This window comes from Lissotriton vulgaris, chromosome 5 (genome assembly GCF_964263255.1).
Source record: "Lissotriton vulgaris chromosome 5, aLisVul1.2, whole genome shotgun sequence".
NCBI lineage: Eukaryota > Metazoa > Chordata > Amphibia > Caudata > Salamandridae > Lissotriton > Lissotriton vulgaris.
In genome coordinates, this window is record NC_141693.1 from 101509129 (window position 1) to 101530034 (window position 20906).

Sequence of the window (20906 nt, forward strand, 5' to 3'; positions counted from 1 at the left end):
GCAGTTGATTGAAAAAGTGTCTTTAGCACTGTTTGCCCTACACTGGCTTGCAAACGTGCTAACACATCCACACAACAGTGTTTGGTAAATGTGTGTGGTGTGGACCATGTTGCTGCTTTACAAATGTCAGCTATAGGAATGTTACCTAAAAGAGCCATAGATGCCCATATTTTACGAGTGGAATGTGCTATAGGAGATATAGATAAAGTTATTTTACCTTTAGCATAGCAAGTTTGAATGCATTTAACAATCCATCTTGAGATAGGATTGCCCTTGTGAGTTATAGCAAATGCAACAGTTGCTTTGTCTTACGAAAATCTTTTGTCCTTTAATATAGTGCAGTAATGCTCTTCTGACATCAAGTTTGTGAAGAGCTCTTTCTGATACTGTAACAGGTTGAGGTAAGAACATAGGTAGCTAAACCGATTGATTAATATGAAAAGCAGAAACTACTTTTGGAAGGAATTTTGGGTTGGTATGAACAACTACTCTATCTTTATGAAGCAGAATGAAAGTTTCTTCTAAGGTTAATAGTTGTAGCTCACCAACTCTCCCTAATGAAGTGATAGCAATGAGGAAGGCAACCTTCCATGAAAGAAATTTTTATGGACAATTGTGTAATGGCTCAAAAGGTGAACTCATGAACTCTCTGGGTTTTATTACTCTTTTAAGGCCTTCCGTAAGGCTTTAACTACTGGAACTCTCAACAAAGACAAATGTTGTCTGTTTTGCAAAATTGCGGCTATTGCCGCAAGGTGCAATCAAATAGATGTTTAAGCTAGACCAGCTTGCTGTGATGGCAACCAGTAACAAATAATATCTTGGATAGAGGCATCTAGTGGATCAATATTGTTGTTGTTACAATATACAACACATCTTTTCCATTTTGCCTCAAAACATGCTCTGGTGGCAGGCTTTCTTGCTTCTTTAAGAATAGTCATACAATCTGGCGGCAAATTTAAATATCCAAACTCAATGACTTCAGGAGCCAAATCGCTATATTGAGCTCCTTGGGGTTTGGGTGTCTGATTTTTCTTTCCATGGTTCTGAGTGAGAAGGCTGAAAATGAAATGCCGTTTTTGATGTGGAACCACTGAACCATGGTTTATGGAACCATATGGGAGCTACTAAATGGGTGTGAGTGATATCTGCCTGAGCTTGCGAACCTGAAATGGAAGGAAAGGGAGAGGCAGAAAAGCGTAGGCAAATATTCCTGACCAATTCATCCATAGGGCATTGCCTTTAGACAGAGTGTGTGGGAACCTGAAGGCGAAGTTTGGCATTTTGATTTGTCCAGCGTGGCAAACAGATCGATTTGTGGGAATACCCATTTTTGAAAGTATGGGAGGAGAACCAGAGGATGAAGTTAACATTTGTGTATTTGTAGAAGAATCCTGCTGAGGAGGTTGGCAATTTGAGGTGCTCTGCCAGGGGATGAATTTTGAGATGTATTGCCCAGCGAGAGAGGCATGATAGTTAATGGAGTGTACCCCTCCCAGTTTCTTTACATAGTACATAGCTCTCATATTGTCTGTGCAGACTAAGACAACCTTTCCTAGAGGTGAAACTAAAAAGCTTTTAGTGCCAGATATACAGCTAGGAGCTCTAGATAGTTGATGTGGTGGCTTTTGCGTGTGTTGTCCCACAGACCCTGAATTGTCAAATTGTGGAGATGGGCAACCCAACCTGTTAGAGATGTGTATGCTGTTAGTACGATCTGTGGAACAGGGTGGATGAAGGGCCGCCCTTTTGATAAGTTTTGTGTGTTCTGCCACTGCAGAGAGCAATGGGTGCAGCGGTCTACCAACACCCAGGGCCAGATGTACGACCCTTTTCTGCGGCTGCAAACAGAAGATCCTCCTGTTTTCAAATGCAAAAAAGAATGATCACATTTACAAATGCTATTTTGCGAGTCACTGACTTGCAAATAAGCATTTGCGACTCTCGCTATTAGGAAATGGCGTCCCTCCCTAATAGCGAGTCACTATGCCATGTACTATTGTTTTGCAACGGCATTTGCGGCTGTAAAACACTCAAAGTTTACCACCTACTTCAAGTAGGTGGTAAACCACTCGTGAACGGGAAAGGGTCCCCAAGTGACCCCTTCCCCTTTGTGAGTATGTGACCACTGCTTGCCCTTAAAAAAATTAAACTGAAAAGTTTCAATAATTTTTTTTTAAAATGAATCCCGTTTTCATCTAGGAAAAACGGGCTGCATTTAAAACAAGCATTGGCATAGCCAATAGGTCTCGCCTTTGGGACCTTATAAGTGGTTAGCCAAGCAACACTTAATGCTGTTGCACCAAGGATATTGTGCTGGATAACTAAACACTTATAAGGTCCCAAAGGCAAGACCAATGCGAATGCCAAAGCCAATGCTTGTTAAAGTACGGACTACCTATATGGAACCTATATCCTAATCCCATCCACATATTTTCTTATTATGGGGAAAAAAACAGAAATACATTGAAACCTTTTTTTAGGTCTTGGGCCAGTAGGTGGGTACTGGGCAGCATCCATGGTTGATATAGTTGGCTACCAATGATGATCAGGCCTTAATACTGTTTCATTTCATTTGGATGATGGTGTGATTCGGTTTTAAAACTTCTCTCTCCAAGGGGCGTATCAAAGATGACTGAGCCGGCGCTAATTGGCGTTGTGTGTCCGAGTATGTTAGTTTGCGTCTGTGCGCTAATAGAATATGTGCACAGGCGTAAACGCCCATAAACACAGAGTTCAAAGTCTTTGCCAACATCACGACGCATTACAGACCGATTCACTGTAATGCCATCGGGCACATACTCTGGCGCACAGTGACAATTAGCGTTGGTGCAGTCATCAGTAATACGGCCCCAAATGTACCAGCAGTCAAGGTTTGCTAAACAAGGTGGTAAAGGGGCTGTTACTCAAATACACCATGACACAGTAATCAGACTTAATAAACGCAATATCCAACGGAGTGATATTGTTTAAAAGAAGTGGGTTATTGAATTAAATCCCAAAAATGCACTTCCCAACTTATACCACCTGCTGCTTCCCAACAAACCTCTTCTGTTCTGTGTTTGTTTAAGTTTTTGTCTACACTTTCCCAAAGTGTTTTGTGAATTGATAAAGGAAAGCTGGCCAGCCTATAGGTCATTGGCTGGATCCTCCTATAATTTGGCGATCCTGTATCCCATGATATGAGCCACTACGGAATCTCGTACGTAAGAAACACCGGTCTTTTTTGGTTTTATATAGCGCGAACTCGACCTGAAGGTATCAAGAGCACTTTACATGAGGCCAGTTGCCTCACAGACGGACACATTCATTTTGTTAGACACGTGGAAGATTATTGCCCATAACGACAGGACGTTGAGCATCCCAGCTGAGACTCGAACCCGGTTCCCCTGCTTCGAGGTCAAAGGTAGACCGCTCTAGCCGGTAGACCACATTCTCACAATTACTTACCACTGATGCTGTATTATTCCCCTTCAACGACCTTTTTGATGTGCCTGAAAATAATTGTGCCTCAATTTTGAGTTTTAGTCACTGACACAACCATTGGTAACAATAATGAGCATGCTGCGTGTTTTTATGTTTGGCTAACCTAGTGCCCCCTTCCACGGTGCCTTTTTGGCAACTCTGTAGTAAAGAGCGGTTGGGATACCCCACTGCGTCATCACCTGGCCCAGACGACAGCACCACGAAGCAGGGGACGGAGTCCGTCCAGGACCTACAGTTCGTGCAGAGGCACACCAGATGTCCCTCACTGGGAGGGCATATAGAAGGAGCCGAGTAGGCAACGCCCACTTAGTTTAAAAAAATTAGCTTCTGACCGAGGGCCCATAAGAGCCCCGGACAGCGAACAGCCTCAGTGAGTGGCAGACATAATGATGCCTGCAGATGGCGCGCCATGGGCTTCTCAACAGTAGGCGCTGTTTTCAAAAGATCATCTCATATTACAACAGAGAGAATAGACCTGGAATAGGTTTGAAATCTTAAATTCACTTTGACAGAAATTATAACACTTCTTGTTTTATTTTCTTGGGCCTGCTTTCTGTCGGTTAAAAATAGGTAATGGTAAAACATGCGACCTGGCAAAATAAGTGTTCCTGAGCCCTCACAATGTTACTAGGTGATTTATAATGACTACTTCGAATTTACTCTAGCCTAGAAGTACTTGTTTTAGTCAGAAATCATTTGTTGTATCTTAATCTCCTTTCATGAGTTTGGGATAATGTTTGTAAAACCTCTAACCTTTGAACCTCAAAAATTATTTTTAACATTGCAGCTGATGCTCGAATTGATGTAAATGTGTCAACAAACCTAAAGAAATACGGTGACACTGCTGAGGTTTCTTCTTTGCATTTTAATTCTCCGTACGACGGGGCGGGGGCAAGCAGTGAGTTCAGTGTTTACCTCGGGCGAGAATCCAGGCTAGTGACCTGCGTTTCAGTGGCCTTTGCAGTGTCTGTACACATATTATACCATAGGGAGCGGCCAACAATATCATAAACATGCAAATAAAAGAGATCCTTTTGATCGCTTAAAACCCAGCAAAGGATTCCTCCGCATTAACCTTTGATTTTAATGGCTCTAGCTGAGTGGGAAAATCACAATTTGAATGAGTCTTATTATTTACTAAATGCAATGCATTAATGCAGGGGGGGTTTAACGAATAGTTTCTTACCTGTCGGTGTAGTTTTGCAGCTTGAAGATCTTTCTGGATTCACTATGCTGTGCATATTCCGCGGTCTTGTGGTTGGGTCCGGATTCGTAGTCTTTTTTTCTTTTTTTTTTTTGTAGCCCTTGTGGGCGTCGGCGTCATTCCTCCTCGGGTGCATTTCCGGTGACGTCGGCATGCTTCCTGCGGAGGCTCCCACTCTTGGGCGCCATCTTCGGATTCTTTTTTTCCGTATTTCTTTCTTTCCCGAAGCAATGGCAATGTTTTAATCAGGTGATAATTTCTCTACCACTTGTCCTTATATTCTCTTACTTCTTCTCCCTTTTTTTTTTTTTTTGACCACCTCTTCTCTCTCCAGCCTCATCTTTCTGGCGGAGGTGGGTGGGTTCGCTAGTGAATCCAGAAAGATCTTCAAGCTGCAAAACTACACCGACAGGTAAGAAACTATTCGTTTTGCAGCGTGAATCTTTCTGGATTCACTATGCTGTGCATAGATTTCGTAGCGGTTTCTCATTTCCGTGGCGGCTGGGTGGAAGATGAGCCCTGGTTTCTGAATATATGCTGGAGCACCCTTTGTCCGACTTGTGCTTCTTTGTTCATCTGAACATCCACGCAATAGTGCTTCGTGAATGTGTGCACCGAAGCCCATGTTGCCGCCAGGCATATGTCTTGTATGGGTGTATTGGCCAGGAAGGCTATTGTAGCCCCCTTTTTTCTCGTGGAGTGGGCGCGTGCCCCCTCTGCCAGTTCTTCTCCTGCCCTTTTGTGGCAGAGTTGGATTATTTGCGCGATCCATCGTGCAATAGTGGTCTTATTCACTGCCTTGCCCATGTAACTGTTGGCGAACGACACAAAGAACTGTTTCATTTTCCTGTGTCCTTTTGTCCTTTCAATGTAATGCATGACCGCCCTTCTGGCGTCCAGGGTGTGCAGAGCTCGCTCTGCGCTAGTGGTTGGTTTTTGGAAAAAACTTGGAATCTGTATGGACTGGTTTATGTGGAATTTGGACACCACCTTCGGCATGAAGTGTGGGTTGGTCCTCATCACCACCCTGTCATTGTGTATTTGTAAGTAGGGCTCCTGTAGTGTTAGCGCTTGCAGCTCGCTCACTCTGCGTAAGGACGTAATAGCAACCAGGAAAGCAGTTTTCATAGTTAGCATCTTCAAGGAGGCCGTGTGAAGCGGCTCGAAGGGCTCCTTCATGAGTTCCGTCAGGACTACGTTTAGGTTCCATGCCGGTGGTGGCACCCGCTTGGGTGGTGCAATCCTTTTTGCTCCTTCCAGGAACCTCTTTACAACTTGTGATGTGAAGAAGCTTCTGCCCATCTCACCCCTTGTGTATGCCACTATAGCCGCCAGGTGAACTCTTAAGGAGGACGAGCTGAGATTTTTCTCCAGCAAGTATGTCAGGTACTTCAGCACCGTGGAGTCCTTCCTCATTTTATTGTGGAGTCTCTCCCTCCTGCACCACATCGTGAATCTTTTCCACTTTGCGACATAGCACTTCCTTGTGCTGGGCCTTCGTGCCTCTCGCAGGACCCTGAGGGTGCTCTCTGGCAGTCTCAAATGTGCCAACTCTATGTCCTCAGGAGTCATGCTACCAGGCTCATGCTCTCCGGTTCTGGGTGCAGCACCTCTCCGTTCTGCATGGAGGGCAGGTCTTTTCTTCTGCCGAACCTGTGGGGTGCACACTGCGCCATCTCCATGATCTGCGAGTACCATGTCTGCCTCGCCCACTGTGGCGCGACCAGTATCAGGGTCATGGTGCTCGCTCTGCACTTGCTCAGTACTCTGTGTATCAGTGGTATCGGGGGAAAAGCGTACGCAAATTTCCCGGACCAATCTATCCATAGGGCATTCCCAAGGGACCCTTCTTCGTGTTGTCTGGATGAGGAGTATCGGCATTTCGCATTCTGGCGTGTTGCAAACAGGTCCACTGATGGCGTTTCCCACCTGTTGAACAGCCTCCTCGTCTCCTGAGCATTGAGCTCCCACTCGTGGGATGCCGAGGTCTGTCTGCTCAGCCAGTCTGCCTGAATGTTCTCCTCCCCTGGTAGGTGTATGGCTAGCAGGTCTATCTGGAGAGGGATGGCCCACCTCCATATCTCCTGCGTCAGCGTCGAGAGCGTGGTCGACTGTGTTCCACCCTGTTTGTTTATGTAAAACATCGCCGTGGTGTTGTCTGTCTGTAGCAACACCCTTTGCCTGTACAGTCTTGTCTGGAAGGCTTTCAGTGCAAGGAAGATTGTCTTCAATTCGAGGTAACTGATGTGCTTTGTCGCATCTGCTGTTGTCCAAAGACCCCTCACTTTGAGTTCCTCCATGTGAGCGCCCCATCCCTTCAGGGATGCGTCCGTGGTGATGGTCACTGTCGGAGTTGGGAGTGTTAGAGGCAGTCCCCTTGTTAAGTTCTCCAAGGTCCACCATGTCATCTCCTTCTGCACTGCGTGCGTCACCACCACAAGATCCTCCCAACTGCCAGAAGCCTGTGACCATTGTTCCTGGAGCCATTCTTGCATGGGTCTCATGTGGAGCCGCACATTCGGCACTAGGTGGATGCATGATGCCATCATCCCCATGATCTTGCTCGCAGTCCTCACTGTCCGAGCTTGTCCCTTCCGGTAGAGGCGAGCTCCCTTGACCAGCGCCCTTGCTCTCTTCTCGCTGGGGAACACTTTGCCCTGTAAAGTGTTGATCTCTGCCCCCAGGAAGATCTTCACTTGCTCCGGCTCCATTGATGATTTCTTCCAATGGACAGAGAACCCCAGGTTTATGAGCGTGCTCGTCACTGTATGTGCATGCTGCTTGCACCTCTGGTACGAGTTTGCTTTCACCAGCCAGTCGTCCAGGTAAGGGTATACGTGTATCCCTTGTCTTCGTAAGTGCGCTGCGACTGCCGCGAGACACTTCGTTAATACCCTCGGTGCTGATTTTAGTCCGAAGGCCAGCGTTGTGAACTGATAGTGGCCCCCTCCGATCGCGAACCTGAGCATATGCTTGTGCTTCTCGTTCATCAGTATGTGTAGGTAGGCGTCCTTGAGGTCTATCGTGACCATGAAGTCTCCGACCTGCAATTGTGGCAGCACCTCCTGCAGAGAGGTCATTTTGAACTTTTGTGTTCTTATGAATTTGTTGAGGAACCTTAGGTCTAGGATGGGTCTCATCTTGTTGTCGACCTTTGGTACTAGGAAGTACGTTGAGTATATTCCCTTGTTCCTTTCCCTGAAGGGAACTCTTTCTATGGCCTGTTTTTGTAGAAGTTCTTGCACTTCTTCCTGAAGCCTCGCCAGCTGTTCTCTTGCTGGTGGCTTTCCCCTTGGTTTTCTGTTTGTTGGCTTTCTCTCCAACTCCAAGCAGTATCCGAATTGGATGATGTTTAGGATCCATTTGTCTGATGTGATTTCTCTCCATTCTTGGAGATAGAACTTTAATCTTCCTCCCACTGGTGTCATGTGGTCGTAGGTGTTTAGATTGTCCTGACCCCTTCGTACGCGGTGCCCCCTGGGATCCTTTCTGTGGTCGGGCACCCGGAGGTCTCTGAAGTCACTTCGAGGTGGGCTGCTGCCCCCCTCTTCTATTCTGGCCACGTCCATTCCTCCCTCGAAAGGACTGACCTCTTGGCTGGTACTGCCAGGACTGCTTCTGGTGACCTTGCTGAGCCTGCGAGTCTGCCTGGTGCGTCTGCTGGAAGGCCTGGTGCGATGTACCTGGCTGGTTTCCACCTCTCCCGCCGGGCCTCCGTGCCGGGGTGCCTCTCCTGTTGCCTCTGAACTGCAACGCCCCCATGGATCTTGCCGTCTCGTTATCTTTTTTGAGTTGGCATAGTTTCTCGTCAACTGTTGCTCCGAAAAGCGTTTCGCCGTTGAACTGTGTGTTCAGGATACTGTGTTGTACCTCGGGTTTGAACCCTGAGATCCTGAGACAGGCGTGCCTCCTTTCCGTGACACCCATCATCATGAGCCTGCTGGCGGTGTCTGCCGCGTCCAGGGCCGTCTTAAGGCAAGAATTTGCCGCGTTCTTCCCTTCATCGATCATTTTTTCGTCCTTCTGCCTGGCATCCTGGGGCAGGTCTTTCACCAACTGTCCCAGGCCTTCCATGATCTGATACATGTGCCTGTTTAACAGGGCGTTGGAATTAGCCATTCGCCAGTGGGTCGCGGCATTTCGCTCGATCCTTCTCCCCACCAGATCCATCCTCTTGCTCTCCTTATCCGGTGGTGGGCCCGAGGTAGTGGATACGCTCGCCCTCTTCCTAGCTGTGGCCGTGATAATGGAGTCGGCGGAGACCTCGCCTCGAATGTAGGCCGGGTCCTTCGAGGAATGTTTGTATTTTTTCTCTGTTCTGGGAGATACCGCCTTGCATGTTGCGGGCTCTTTGAACGCTTCCTTTCCCTGAGCCAAGACGCTCTCGAGCATTGGAAGGAACTGGCTTCTTGTTTGTGTTGGGAGCAATGTCTCTAGCAGGAAGTCTGCTTTCTGCTTTTCCTCGTCGAGCTTTAGCTTGAATGCAGTTGCGGCAGATTGTATCGCCGAGTTGTATGCCCCGATGTCGTCCGGCGGCGAGGGTCTCGAGGGGTATGAGTCGACCGCCTCCTCCGGGCTCTCTGTGTCGACGTCTAGGTAATCCTCCTCACGTGGGTCAGAGGTGGCCGACTCGGCGTCCAACCTATTGCCCTCATCGTCCTCATAGCTGTAATCCTCATAGGGATTCTCTTCACCTTCCTGGTCGTCGACCATCTCGTCGCTAGGCACATGGTCGTCAACATGTTCTTCTTCCTCCTCGACCAGATCTAGCACGACGTGCTTGGTCTTGTGTGGAATCGTGAAGGCACTCATCTCTGCGGCGACATCTTTTCTCCGCTGCAAGAGGCTTGCCATCTCGGCTTCTAGCCGACGCCTCTTCCTTTCCATCTCGGCCGAGTTTTCGGCTTCGGAACGTTCGGCCCCTCTCTTCGTCGTCTGGTTCGGCGGCGAGATTTTCGGCGTCGACGGCTTGGACGTCGAACTGGCTTTCGGGTCCTTGGACGGTGCCGAGGCTTTAGAGTCTTTCTCCCTCGACGTCGATTGGTCCCTTTCGGCGACGATCTTCGACGCTTTCTGCTGCTCAACAGCTTTCGGCACCAGGGACTCCTTCTCCGAGGATCCGCTGGGCCTGCTTGTGGTCGCGGACGGCAGATGTCGCTGCGTCAGCACCTTCGGGCTCTTGGCCTCGTACTTTCGAGACTCAGAGTCTCTCGTGCTCTTGTGGGACGTCGAGTCTCCTACCTTATCAGGCGTCTTCTTGTAATCGGTCTCTACGACCGTGTAGCTGTCGTCTTCGGCGGCAGCGTTGTCCTCCTCCTCCGAGGACATCCCCAGCTCGTACAGTGATGGCGTCGGGGATTTTCCTTCGAGGGCGGCGTGTGCTACCCTCTGTCTCTTCCTCACACGAAGGGTCTTCTGGGCGAAGACGGCGCAGGCGTTGCAGTCCTCGCTTTTGTGTTCTACCGGTAGGCAAAGGTTGCAAACCGGGTGCTGGCCCTTCTGCGCGTACTTGTGTCTGCAGTTCGGGCAGAACTTGAACGGCGTGTTGTCCATCCTCGTGCGTTCAGGCCTCCCTGACCGCGTGGACGTCGACGATCGTCGAAGTTCTCGAGGATTTCACCTTCTTTTCTCCTCGTCAATGTTCTGTGAAGTCTTCCTTAGTCTTCTTCTTCCAATATCTACTCCAACTTCCACTCTTCTCAGTACTTTCTCCAAAAATGTCTGGAGCCCAACGGGAACGATCCAGACCCGACCGCGGAAAAAAGAATCTGAAGATGGCGCCCAAGAGTGGGAGCTTCCGCAGGAAGCATGCAGACGTCACCGGAAATGCACCCGAGGAGGAGTGACGCCGACGCCCACAAGGGCTACAAAAAAAACAAAAAAAAACAAAGAAAAGACTACGAATCCGGACCTAACCACAAGACCGCGGAATATGCACAGCATAGTGAATCCAGAAAGATTCACGCTGCAAAACACCCTTTGCTCTCTGACATTATCACATTACTGCCAGCCTTTGTTGCCTTGCAGACAGGAATATGAAAGCAATCTGTCCTGTAGTGAGACTGGCTCCAGAAGCATTTCTCTGATAAGAAGACCCCATGCCCTTTTGTAGTGTCTCGTCCAGCAGGCTTAACCATGCGCCTAATCCCCAGAAAGTGGTTTGAATATTGCTGACCAGCATGGCGAGATATATATTTATATACATTTTTCCCCCTTGGCTATCTACCTTTCGCTGATTCCTTTAGCATACATGCGCTAAAATCTAGATTTTGCAGTGGCAAATGTCACCAAGATGGCGCTGCTCATATTTTCAAATAACCACATTCCAAAAGCATATACTTTTAATAATACATTCTGCAAATCCATCCCAAGCAGGAGAGGCGCACTTTTATAGAACTGCTTAAATGCGCATGATGCATTTGCTCATCCATATTAACCAAAATGAGAGAATAGTCCACTAAAATGTGTAAATTTCTGTCTGCGAGTACCCAAGTTAGCAAGCAAAATAAACACACTGACCAGCAGTGGTAAATGCGCTTTTGCATGTTTTTTTAATATCCGGTGCATTTTTTCAGGAGGTGGGGTGTCTGTAGCTGCTTGATGTTGCCTGACATTTAATGTGTCTGGTCTTAAAGTCCGTACATAGGTCAATGCTGTCAGGCAAGCGTGACTGTACATGTTGATATTGATAGCAATCATTGAAGCAAGCCCTTACAAACAGAGCAGAAGACCAAAGAAGCAGCAACGGGTAGCATGTGGCTCGGTCACAGAACAATGACACTGGAAATAAGCTACGAGGGACGGTACTTTTCAGGGGACATTGCTGCGCGTGCATCCCTCGCGTGCTTAGCACAACATCGCGATGAAAACGAAAGTGATCACGATGACGTGCTAAGCACGCGAGGGATGCGCGCGTGGCAATGATTGGAGAGGCGGAGCGAGGCAAGCTTGCCTGTGCACGTAACCGCAAGCTGGTGGCCGGTGGTTAGCACTTTGAAAAGCCCCTTACTAAAGTCGAGCAAGCAGCGGCTCGACCTAAAAAGCCTGCTTTATTAAAAAAGCAATTTAGAAAAGGGGGTGGTGATGAACAGAGTGTCTGAGTTAAACAGACCACTCTTACCCAGTCCAAAGATCAGGGCTTGATCCATCACCGTTATTTATCTCACTGCCCCATCCCAGCTCAGAACCTGGCTATATGCAAATCAGTCTGTCCCTGGCCCAGTGCATCATGGGAATAGGGCAGACTAAACTACCAAGCCAATTCTTCACCAGAAAGGAGACAAGCTACCGGGGACCGGTTTCTGGCATTTCAGCCTTCTTCGGCCCGGCTTGCTTGAATCCTGATGGCGCAGTGAGAAAGGGACTCATGTCTGAGTATACCCTGCCACACCTATAGTGGCCAAAAATGATTTAGAAAAGGGGGTGGTGATGAACAGAGTGTCTGAGTTAAACAGACCACTCTTACCCAGTCCAAAGATCAGGGCTTGATCCATCACCGTTATTTATCTCACTGCCCCATCCCAGCTCAGAACCTGGCTATATGCAAATCAGTCTGTCCCTGGCCCAGTGCATCATGGGAACAGGGCAGACTAAACTACCAAGCCAATTCTTCACCAGAAAGGAGACAAGCTTCCGGGGACCGGTTTCTGGCATTTCAGCCTTCTTCGGCCCGGCTTGCTTGAATCCTGATGGAGCAGTGAGAAAGGGACTCATGTCTGAGTATACCCTGCCACACCTATAGTGGCCAAAAACGATTTAGAAAAGGGGGTGGTGATGAACAGAGTGTCTGAGTTAAACAGACCACTCTTACCCAGTCCAAAGATCAGGGCTTGATCCATCACCGTTATTTATCTCACTGCCCCATCCCAGCTCAGAACCTGGCTATATGCAAATCAGTCTGTCCCTGGCCCAGTGCATCATGGGAACAGGGCAGACTAAACTACCAAGCCAATTCTTCACCAGAAAGGAGACAAGCTACCGGGGACCGGTTTCTGGCATTTCAGCCTTCTTCGGCCCGGCTTGCTTGAATCCTGATGGAGCAGTAAAAAAGCAGTCACAGGGAAGGTGGTCTGCTGACCCCACCAGGCTACCATACTCTAGCCATTCCCAATAGGGTCGTAAATTGAGACTGCCTGATGAATATTGATGAGGCATGCAATTTGCAACCCCATTGAAAATCACAAACAGAGTCTGAGACACTGTTGTACATTCACATTTGCGAGTCGCAACTTGACGCAATTTGCGACTCGCAAATGTGAATGCTTGTACATCTGGCCCTAGATCTGTTAATTGACCCTGTGACTGATTCCACTGACGTGCTAAGCATTCTTGTAGGGGACACGTGTAATTTTGCATGAGGTACTATTGCAATGCATGATGCCATCATTCCTTGCAGTGGCATGGAAATCCTGGCAGCTAGGTATTGGTTGGTCTGCAACTGTAGTAACAGAGTTTGAGAATTTTGAATTCTGGCTACATTGGTAGAGGCTAGAGCTAGGTATGGGAAGACATTAATTTGTTGTCTTCTGAGATGAGCTGCCACTACTGCTAGACATTTTGTAAACACTCAGGGAGCAGTATTTACCCAGAATGGAAAGTACTTTGAACTGATAGTGCTTTCCTGCTATCACAAATCTGAGATATTTGTGATGTGCTTGGTGAACCGCAATGTTAAAGTATGCATCTTTTAAGTTTAGTGTGGACATAAACTCGCCTTGCTGTAGAAGTGGAAGCACTTGTTGAAGCGTAACCATATGGAAACGTCCTGACAGTATGTACAGGTTTAACCTTCTTAGGTCCAAAATTGGTCTTAAGGACCCGTCCTTTTTGAGGATTATAAAGTATAGAGAGTAAACTCCTGAACCTTGGTGCCGTAATGGAACTGGTTCTTTGGCGCCCTTTGTACAAGAGCTTGTACTTCTTGTTTGAGGAGCTGTAGGTGCTCTGATGAGAGATGGTGAGTGCGGGGTGGAATATTGGGAGGATTGCTGGTGAGCTCCAGGCAATAACCATGTGGGATAATGTCTAGTACCCATTTATCTGAGGTTATCGACTGCCAACATTTTTTGAAGTTTTCCCCCGACAGGTGTTAAATGATTGGGGGGGAAAATGTTTGCAAGTCACTGCTTATTGAGGGAAGGGGAATTATGCATTGGCATGCGCTTACCCCAACCCTTGAAACTGTTTCCTCTGTATCCTCCTTTATAGAAACCTCTAGAGGGAGAGGGCTGTGTGTTTGATTTGTAGGAGGAAGCATTAGGTTCTGAGGATGTACATTTGGACCCTCCTCTATAAAAATGAGTGGCGAAAGGAGCCTCTGTTTGATGGGGACTGAAGCGCGTCCATGGCCTTCGCCACATCGGGGTCCTTTTTCATTTTTTCTAGGCCCTCATCTAGTTGAGGTCCAAATAGATGCTGGTTATTAAAAGGAGTATTTAAAATAGACAGCTGAACTGGAGGTTTAAATCCTGAAATTCTAAGCCAAGCATGTCGTAGTAGGAGAATGCTGGTGTTAATTACCCATGCTGCAGTGTCAGCTGCATCTAAAGCACATCTAATGGAGCAATTTGATTTGAGTTTTCCTTCTTGTACTAACTCCTGTGCTTTCTTCTTGTGTTCTTCTGGGAGGTAATGAAGTAGGTATTCCATATAATCCCAGTGTGCCTTGTTATACCTAGCTAATAAGCCCTGCATGTTGGCAATACGACATTGGTTATCGGCTTGAGCAGCCACCCTTTTACCCAATGCATTGGCAATTTAGACTCTTTGTCTTGGGAAGGTGCCTCTGCAGAGGTCTGTTAGTTCACTCTCTTATGAGCATTAGAGACTACTAATAAGTCTAAAGGCAACTGTCCCTTAATAAAAATGGGATCAGATGCAGGGTTTTTTATTTTTTGTCAACCCTATATGTTAGAATGCAGGCACGAACAGGGTCCTTAAATATTTATTAAGCAGGTCTCATCATGCCCTTTAACATAGGAAGATTCTGACCGGTCCTATGTGTAGCCATTAGAGTCTCAAATAAAGAGTCTTCTTCCAAAGACTCTTTGTATAATGTAACCCCATGTTAGGCTGCTGCTTCTGAAATCATCTCTTGATACGCTACATTATCATCTGGAGGTGATGGCTTCGCAGGGTATAAATCTGGATCATTATCTATGGGTAGATCAATATTATAGTCATCCCATGAATCTGTTAGTAAATGACTATTGTCATCATCGTCATCACCATCCCCTTTATCAGGTAGTGTATGAGAAGACCCCTGAAGTGTTATTTTTTTCTCTCAAGAGTTTTATATAGCGCAAACTTGACTCGAAGGTATCAGAGCGCTTTACATGAGCACCAGTTACATTATACAAGGACACAGGGGAGCTTAAGTGATTTGCCCAGAATCACAGGACGATGAGCATCATTGCCGAGACTCTAACCCGGTTCCTCAGATTTGAGATCGATCGCCCTAGCTCGTTAGGCCACATCCTCTAATGCGTATAGGATCTGAGCCTGGCAATTATGGTAGTGGTGAAGATGGTGGAGGGGATTACGGATTAGGATGAATAGGGCTTGAAGTCATGTCTTTTTTTCTTGAGGGGAATTTTATAACTAGTGTCCCCTGAACTAACTTTCATTTTGGAAGGTGTTTTTGCCAAAATATGTCCAGTATCTGGACTGATATAGATTTTCTTCTGCTAAGGGTCTAATTTCTCCTTCATAAGTTCCAGGATCCGTTCCGGAGGCTTTGGAAGGCCCTCATTCAATTTTGGCGGCGAACGTTTCGGTGCTGAACTGGACTTGTCTTTCGGAGCGGAAGGTTTCGGTTTCAAAGATGACTTTTCTCAATGTGATCCCGAGCCGATGGCTTGACTGGTTGTTTCAGTGCCGGACACGAGGGCGGGGTGACGGAAACATCGTCTAGGTTCCGGCCAGGACCCGAAGACAGAGGTGGTGCCGAAGCCTTATGTTTGGTCAAAGAAAGTTTGAGGGGTAAAGGGGCTTTAGTACTCACAATACCCTGTCTCTGTGGAACGTCTTCGGATTCCAACTCGATCTCTAGCTCGGAGTCCGATTCTGGGACACAGAATGCTTCTTCCTTTTCCGATGCTTCAACCTCTTCATGTTCAGATTCTTCTCCGAAGATATCCAGAGTATGTTGGATGCTCTGTCGCTGAATCTCTCTTCCTAGAGCACGCCGATCTCATAGGTTCTTTTTCGATCAGAAGGACGGACAAGCCTTACAATCTTCTTCCTTGTGCTCCGGTTAGAGACACAAGTTACAAACTTTATGTAGGTTGGTGCAAGGGTATTTGGAGTGGCATCGAGGACAAAATTAAAGCGAGCCTGTTCCATCGGCAGACGGCTGGACCTACGCAGCTAGGCCCGAAGGCTGCCCACAATGTTTTCGAGAATTTCCTGATTCATTCGATACGTGGAGAATAGGGAAACGCGTACGATAATAATACTGTTGAGGGTACAGTGGATTGTCCACTGAGGGGAACCTGAAGGAAGGTTTCGAACCGGAGCGCAGCAATACACGTCTGAACCAGAGGAAGGAAAGAAAATAATCTAACAATGGAGTCAATGCCCATGCGCACTATCACTAAAAGAAGGATTCACCTTACCTTGTGACTAGAAAAGACTTATTCGGGAAAAAAAACATCCGGGCCCAACACTAGATGGCAGGAGTATGCAAAGCATGTGTATCTACAGCACACATGCCTTGAACATCTATTTACCAATTTTTTTAGGGTTTGTGGGCTTTTACAACACCATGACAATGTTTCTTGGTGTTATAGGAAAAAAATGGTTACTTAAGGTTCAAACGCTACTGTTTTCTGGTGGGAAGGAATCAAAGATGTGAGGTTTGCACAGGCTAGTCTAGCCCAGAAATACAAAAAATATAACTAATAGAATATTAGAAAAAGGTTTTACATATCTGCCTGAGGTGTACCATTGAGGCCTGTATCCTCAAAACAGTGGGTGATAGTCATGGTCAATTCTGAGGATCAGCTAAAGAGATTTTAAATGTATGTGTTCTATGATGTAACCAGAAGAAATCACAAGCAGGGGGAGGTAAGGCTATTTCTTTTTTTTATTTCAACAGAGTTTTTCCTACTGGAATAGCCAAGGACACCCAGTTGTTTGCATTCATGTACAAATGCATTATTTTCTGTGACTCAACAGGGGAAAAGAAGAAAATATGTTAGAAAAAAAGGGATTAGTTTAAAATGTGACAGTAGAAGGAAGCAAGCATTGATAACAAATCAACATGTTTGAAATTAACCAGAATACACAAATGCTGTTTGAAGTTTGTGGGAAAACAGAATTGGCTGTATTGGTACTTAAAGGCAAATTGGCTGAGAGTAAAGGACCACTTTATGTTAATATTGCAGCATTCCATGCATTACAAACAATCTATTTTGTTAATTGTGTAATCACATTTTTACCACTTTGTCAAGCTGGTGAGACTGAACACAGTTGCAGCTCAAATTATACTGCAATCTCACTGTTAAGAGTAAACTTTGTATGAAAGCACCCTTCCCCTAAGGCATTTTGAATATTGTGAATTTGTGTTGGATTAGAGATGAAAGGGCCATCCAACCAACTCTTCGAGTGCTCACATTTAGCTCTTTTGCATGGCTCACTAAAAAGTGCACAGTACACACTGCCCTGACTTTTTAATTAAAATATTAATAAGAATTAAAGCCCAGTATTAGCTGAGGGAACAGAGCATAGCAATATTGTTTTAAGTAATTTTTGATTATTTACTTATGAGCAAAACTGTTTTTTCTATAGAACTAATTCATCAATCCAGAAGCACTCAGGTAGGCAAGGTGAAGGGGGAAGAACAGGATGCAGAGATACTTCCAACACTTGATGAAAGAGGGTCTCTCACAAGTTTAATAAACCTTTTGAAGCCCTACTGGTGTCTGAGATTTAGGATACAGGGCTCTAAAGTGATCCTTCTTGGAACAGGAGGGATCTTTAGGCTGAAAAACTAGGGGCCAGATGTAGGTGGCCAAATACCGGTCGGTAACGGCTGATTTCAGCTGTTACCGACCGGTATTTGGAGTTTTAGATGTAGGGAACCTTAAAAATTACCGATTCGGTAAATTTACCAAATCAGTAAATTTACCGATTCTGTAAATTACCGAATCAGTAAATTTACCGAATCGGTAATTTGAGATGTAGGTGGCACTGAAAACAGTGCTGCAGGGCCTTAAGGATTCGTTATTTACCACCAACTATTAGTTGGTGGTAAATAACGAATAACTGTGTATATGCAAATCTGTGCATGTACACCTGTGCCATGTGACACACATACATATATTGCAGCATTCCATGCCCTAAAGGCATGTATGTGTGTCACATGGCACACAAGGCTGAATCAGGGGTGCAACAGGGTGTCAAAGTGCCACCCTGCCACCTTTGACTATACGGTAATTTTACAGAATCGGTAATTACCGAATCGGAAATACCGATTCGGTAATTGGCCCATAGGAATGAATGGCAATTACCGAATCGGTAAATACCGATTCGGTAATTACCGAATCTTAACGATTCGGTAATTGTTACCAAATATTTACCTACATGGCATTTACCGATTTGTAAATACCGAATCGGTAAAATTCGGTATTTACGAATCGGTAAATGCCATTTAACTACATCTGGCCCTATGTGCTTATTTGAGCTGAGATGCAGTTTTGGGAGGCCTGGTAAGGTTTTATTTTGAAGAATCATAAAATGGCACATCCAACCAATGCGCTGTTGATCACAAAAGTCTTGACCAAATCCATAATGGATAGGATAAGGCGCTAAATGAAAACAAAAAAACCATGTTGAAGAATAGTTCCCTGTCCACAATTCACTATCTTGGTCCTGAAGTTGCTACTATATTGGTAGTGAGTGAGAATATGCAACTATGAAGAAACAGCTTTCCACCCTACCATTTATCTCTCTATTCTGATTTTAATTTCTTGTCATATTTGAATCACTTTCAATTCATGTTACTCTGTGTGCCTGAGCTTATTGTCCAAAAACCTCAGCATTTTGAATTTTCATTTTGCAATATTGCCTCAATCTGTGTCCATCTCACTAGCTCACCATGAGGACACACAATCAAATTACTGTGGTTACACCTCTTAGGTTGAGTTGGTGCAAAGAGAAACTACAATTGTAGGAGGAGAAAGGTAAGTGTATTTGAAATTAGCTTTGAGATAGAGCAACATTTGATGCACATTTACACGTTCCAGATTATGTCTAAAGCTGAGGAAACATAGCACCTGTACCCGACAAAAGTCTTGACCATGTGGCACAGACTGATGGAGAGCGAGTAGGAAGGGGGCGACTGAGGCATATCTGATTGACTCAGCTTTGCCATCTTCCAAAGCTATAAAGCGTAATTTACTTACTTACCAGATAAGTCTTGGAAAGAAACGTCCATAAATATAACCTGTCTTGTGTGAAGGCCAAATGTTTAAGGTATCACTGCAATAAATAGCTACATAATTGTTTAAGTGAAATCATTATCAGCTACATCAAAAACTGAATTTGAACAAGTGATGTGTCTTTAAGTAAAACTGTCAGTACAGACATCCTGCACCACAGCTGTTACTTAGATCTACAGATTATAGGAGGTGAAGTCACCTCTTTTACAGCGAGAAGGTGGTCATAAATGTTTCTGTCAATGGGCCTGAGTTTGTTACTTTCTTCTTGGCTACAGATGTGGTTTCAAGAGTATAACATATAATTTCCTAACTTTACTGGCTACTTTGTAAATATTTCTGATGGTTACAATATAGCACAATTATACTCTAATCTGTAACTTGTTAGCATATACAACTATAGATGAAATTGTCTTTCTCTAATCTCTGCTTTTGCTATACTGTCTAGGAGAGCTTCCAGCGCTATTCGGAGGTATAGGTACAGAGAAATAGGTCTTCTACCTACATAAATGTGCTCCAGTGTAGATTTTTCATTTAAGGGCATTTCAGATAACACTGTTGTTTTGGTTCAGGAAGACACACTCACTGTAGTGGAGTCATAGAATACCACCAATGCTCTATGCAACCTATTGTTATACTGTTAAGGTAGCTGAAAGCAGCATGTATTGACATGATAAATAGAAATTGTGTGGGCAAACTATAAATTACCTTGGTTCAAACCATGGGAAAAACAGGCAGTGAAGGAGGGAATTGTAAGAATACCCACTTGATCAAGTGATAGGCAACTGTGGACAACTGGCCTTGTTATGACCCATAGGCTGCCAGCATGTACGTAGCAGTTGAAAACAGGGAACACAAAACCAGGGTTACTCCCCAGACTATGACTCTTGTCAAAATAGGGTACGCTGTGGACCTCTTTAAAACAAATCTAGCAAGCAAGTGGTATTTACTGATTACTGGGAGTGCTGAAATCGATGGTGGAAAGTGGTGGCATCTAGGAAGGGATATGCCAGGCATATGCTCTCTTCATTTAGTCACCCTATGCATATCACAAAATAGATGCAATTGTCTATATATATAAAATCTAAAAATAAATCCCAACGTAGAAAGGCATTGTTATGGACATTAACCTTGCACTTTAAACCAGAAAATAAATGAGGATGGTAGATGTTTATTTCATGATTTCTTTTTACAGCTGGCTGAAATAATTGTCCAATCATGATGTTGCCAGATATCTCAAAAAAGGAACAAATGACAGCTTTATAGGTATTTGTTTCCTAAACAAACTGAAAATATTCTCACTTTCAACTTTTAGGTCCAAAGTATTCTTTAGTGACAGATTAAAAAAATTGGTGAGTGCTGGGTATGTACAGCATATGGACAAAGGGACCGATATCGAGGGACTCTTACTAAGTCATGATGTTCAGGCACGTTGCAATGAAGCACTCCAGCAGGAATGAGAGGAATCGCAAAGTGAGCAGGTGGCGGTCCATAGACAATCTGGGTTCCAGCAGGCGGCGGTCCATAAATAACTGTCCCAGCAGCAACAGGTCTACCATTGTTGGGTGCTGCAGGAGGTGGTGGCCCATAAATCACAGTTCCTTGGGGGACTGGACCACCATCAGGAAGGACAGTGTAAATGACTGAACCCTGTGGTGGTACAAAAGGAGACGTGGGCCGACCATTCACTTCAAGCTCTTCTTCACTAGCCATTCCGTCACCTCCATCTAGAAAGTAAAAATACAGTTAAATAACACAAACTATACATCTTGCTTTAA

At 45.5% G+C, this 20906-nt stretch overlaps 1 protein-coding gene across 1 annotated transcript in view; it reads right to left on the bottom strand.

Annotated features, from left to right (window-relative positions):
- The window catches only part of CNTRL (centriolin), an 857679-nt gene that overhangs the window by 359446 nt on the left and 477327 nt on the right, over nt 1-20906 (bottom strand). The window contains exon 24 of the mRNA XM_086920986.1: nt 20539-20855. Within this exon, the coding sequence (XP_086777112.1) occupies nt 20539-20855 (317 nt within the window). The remainder of the gene's footprint in view (nt 1-20538; nt 20856-20906) is intronic.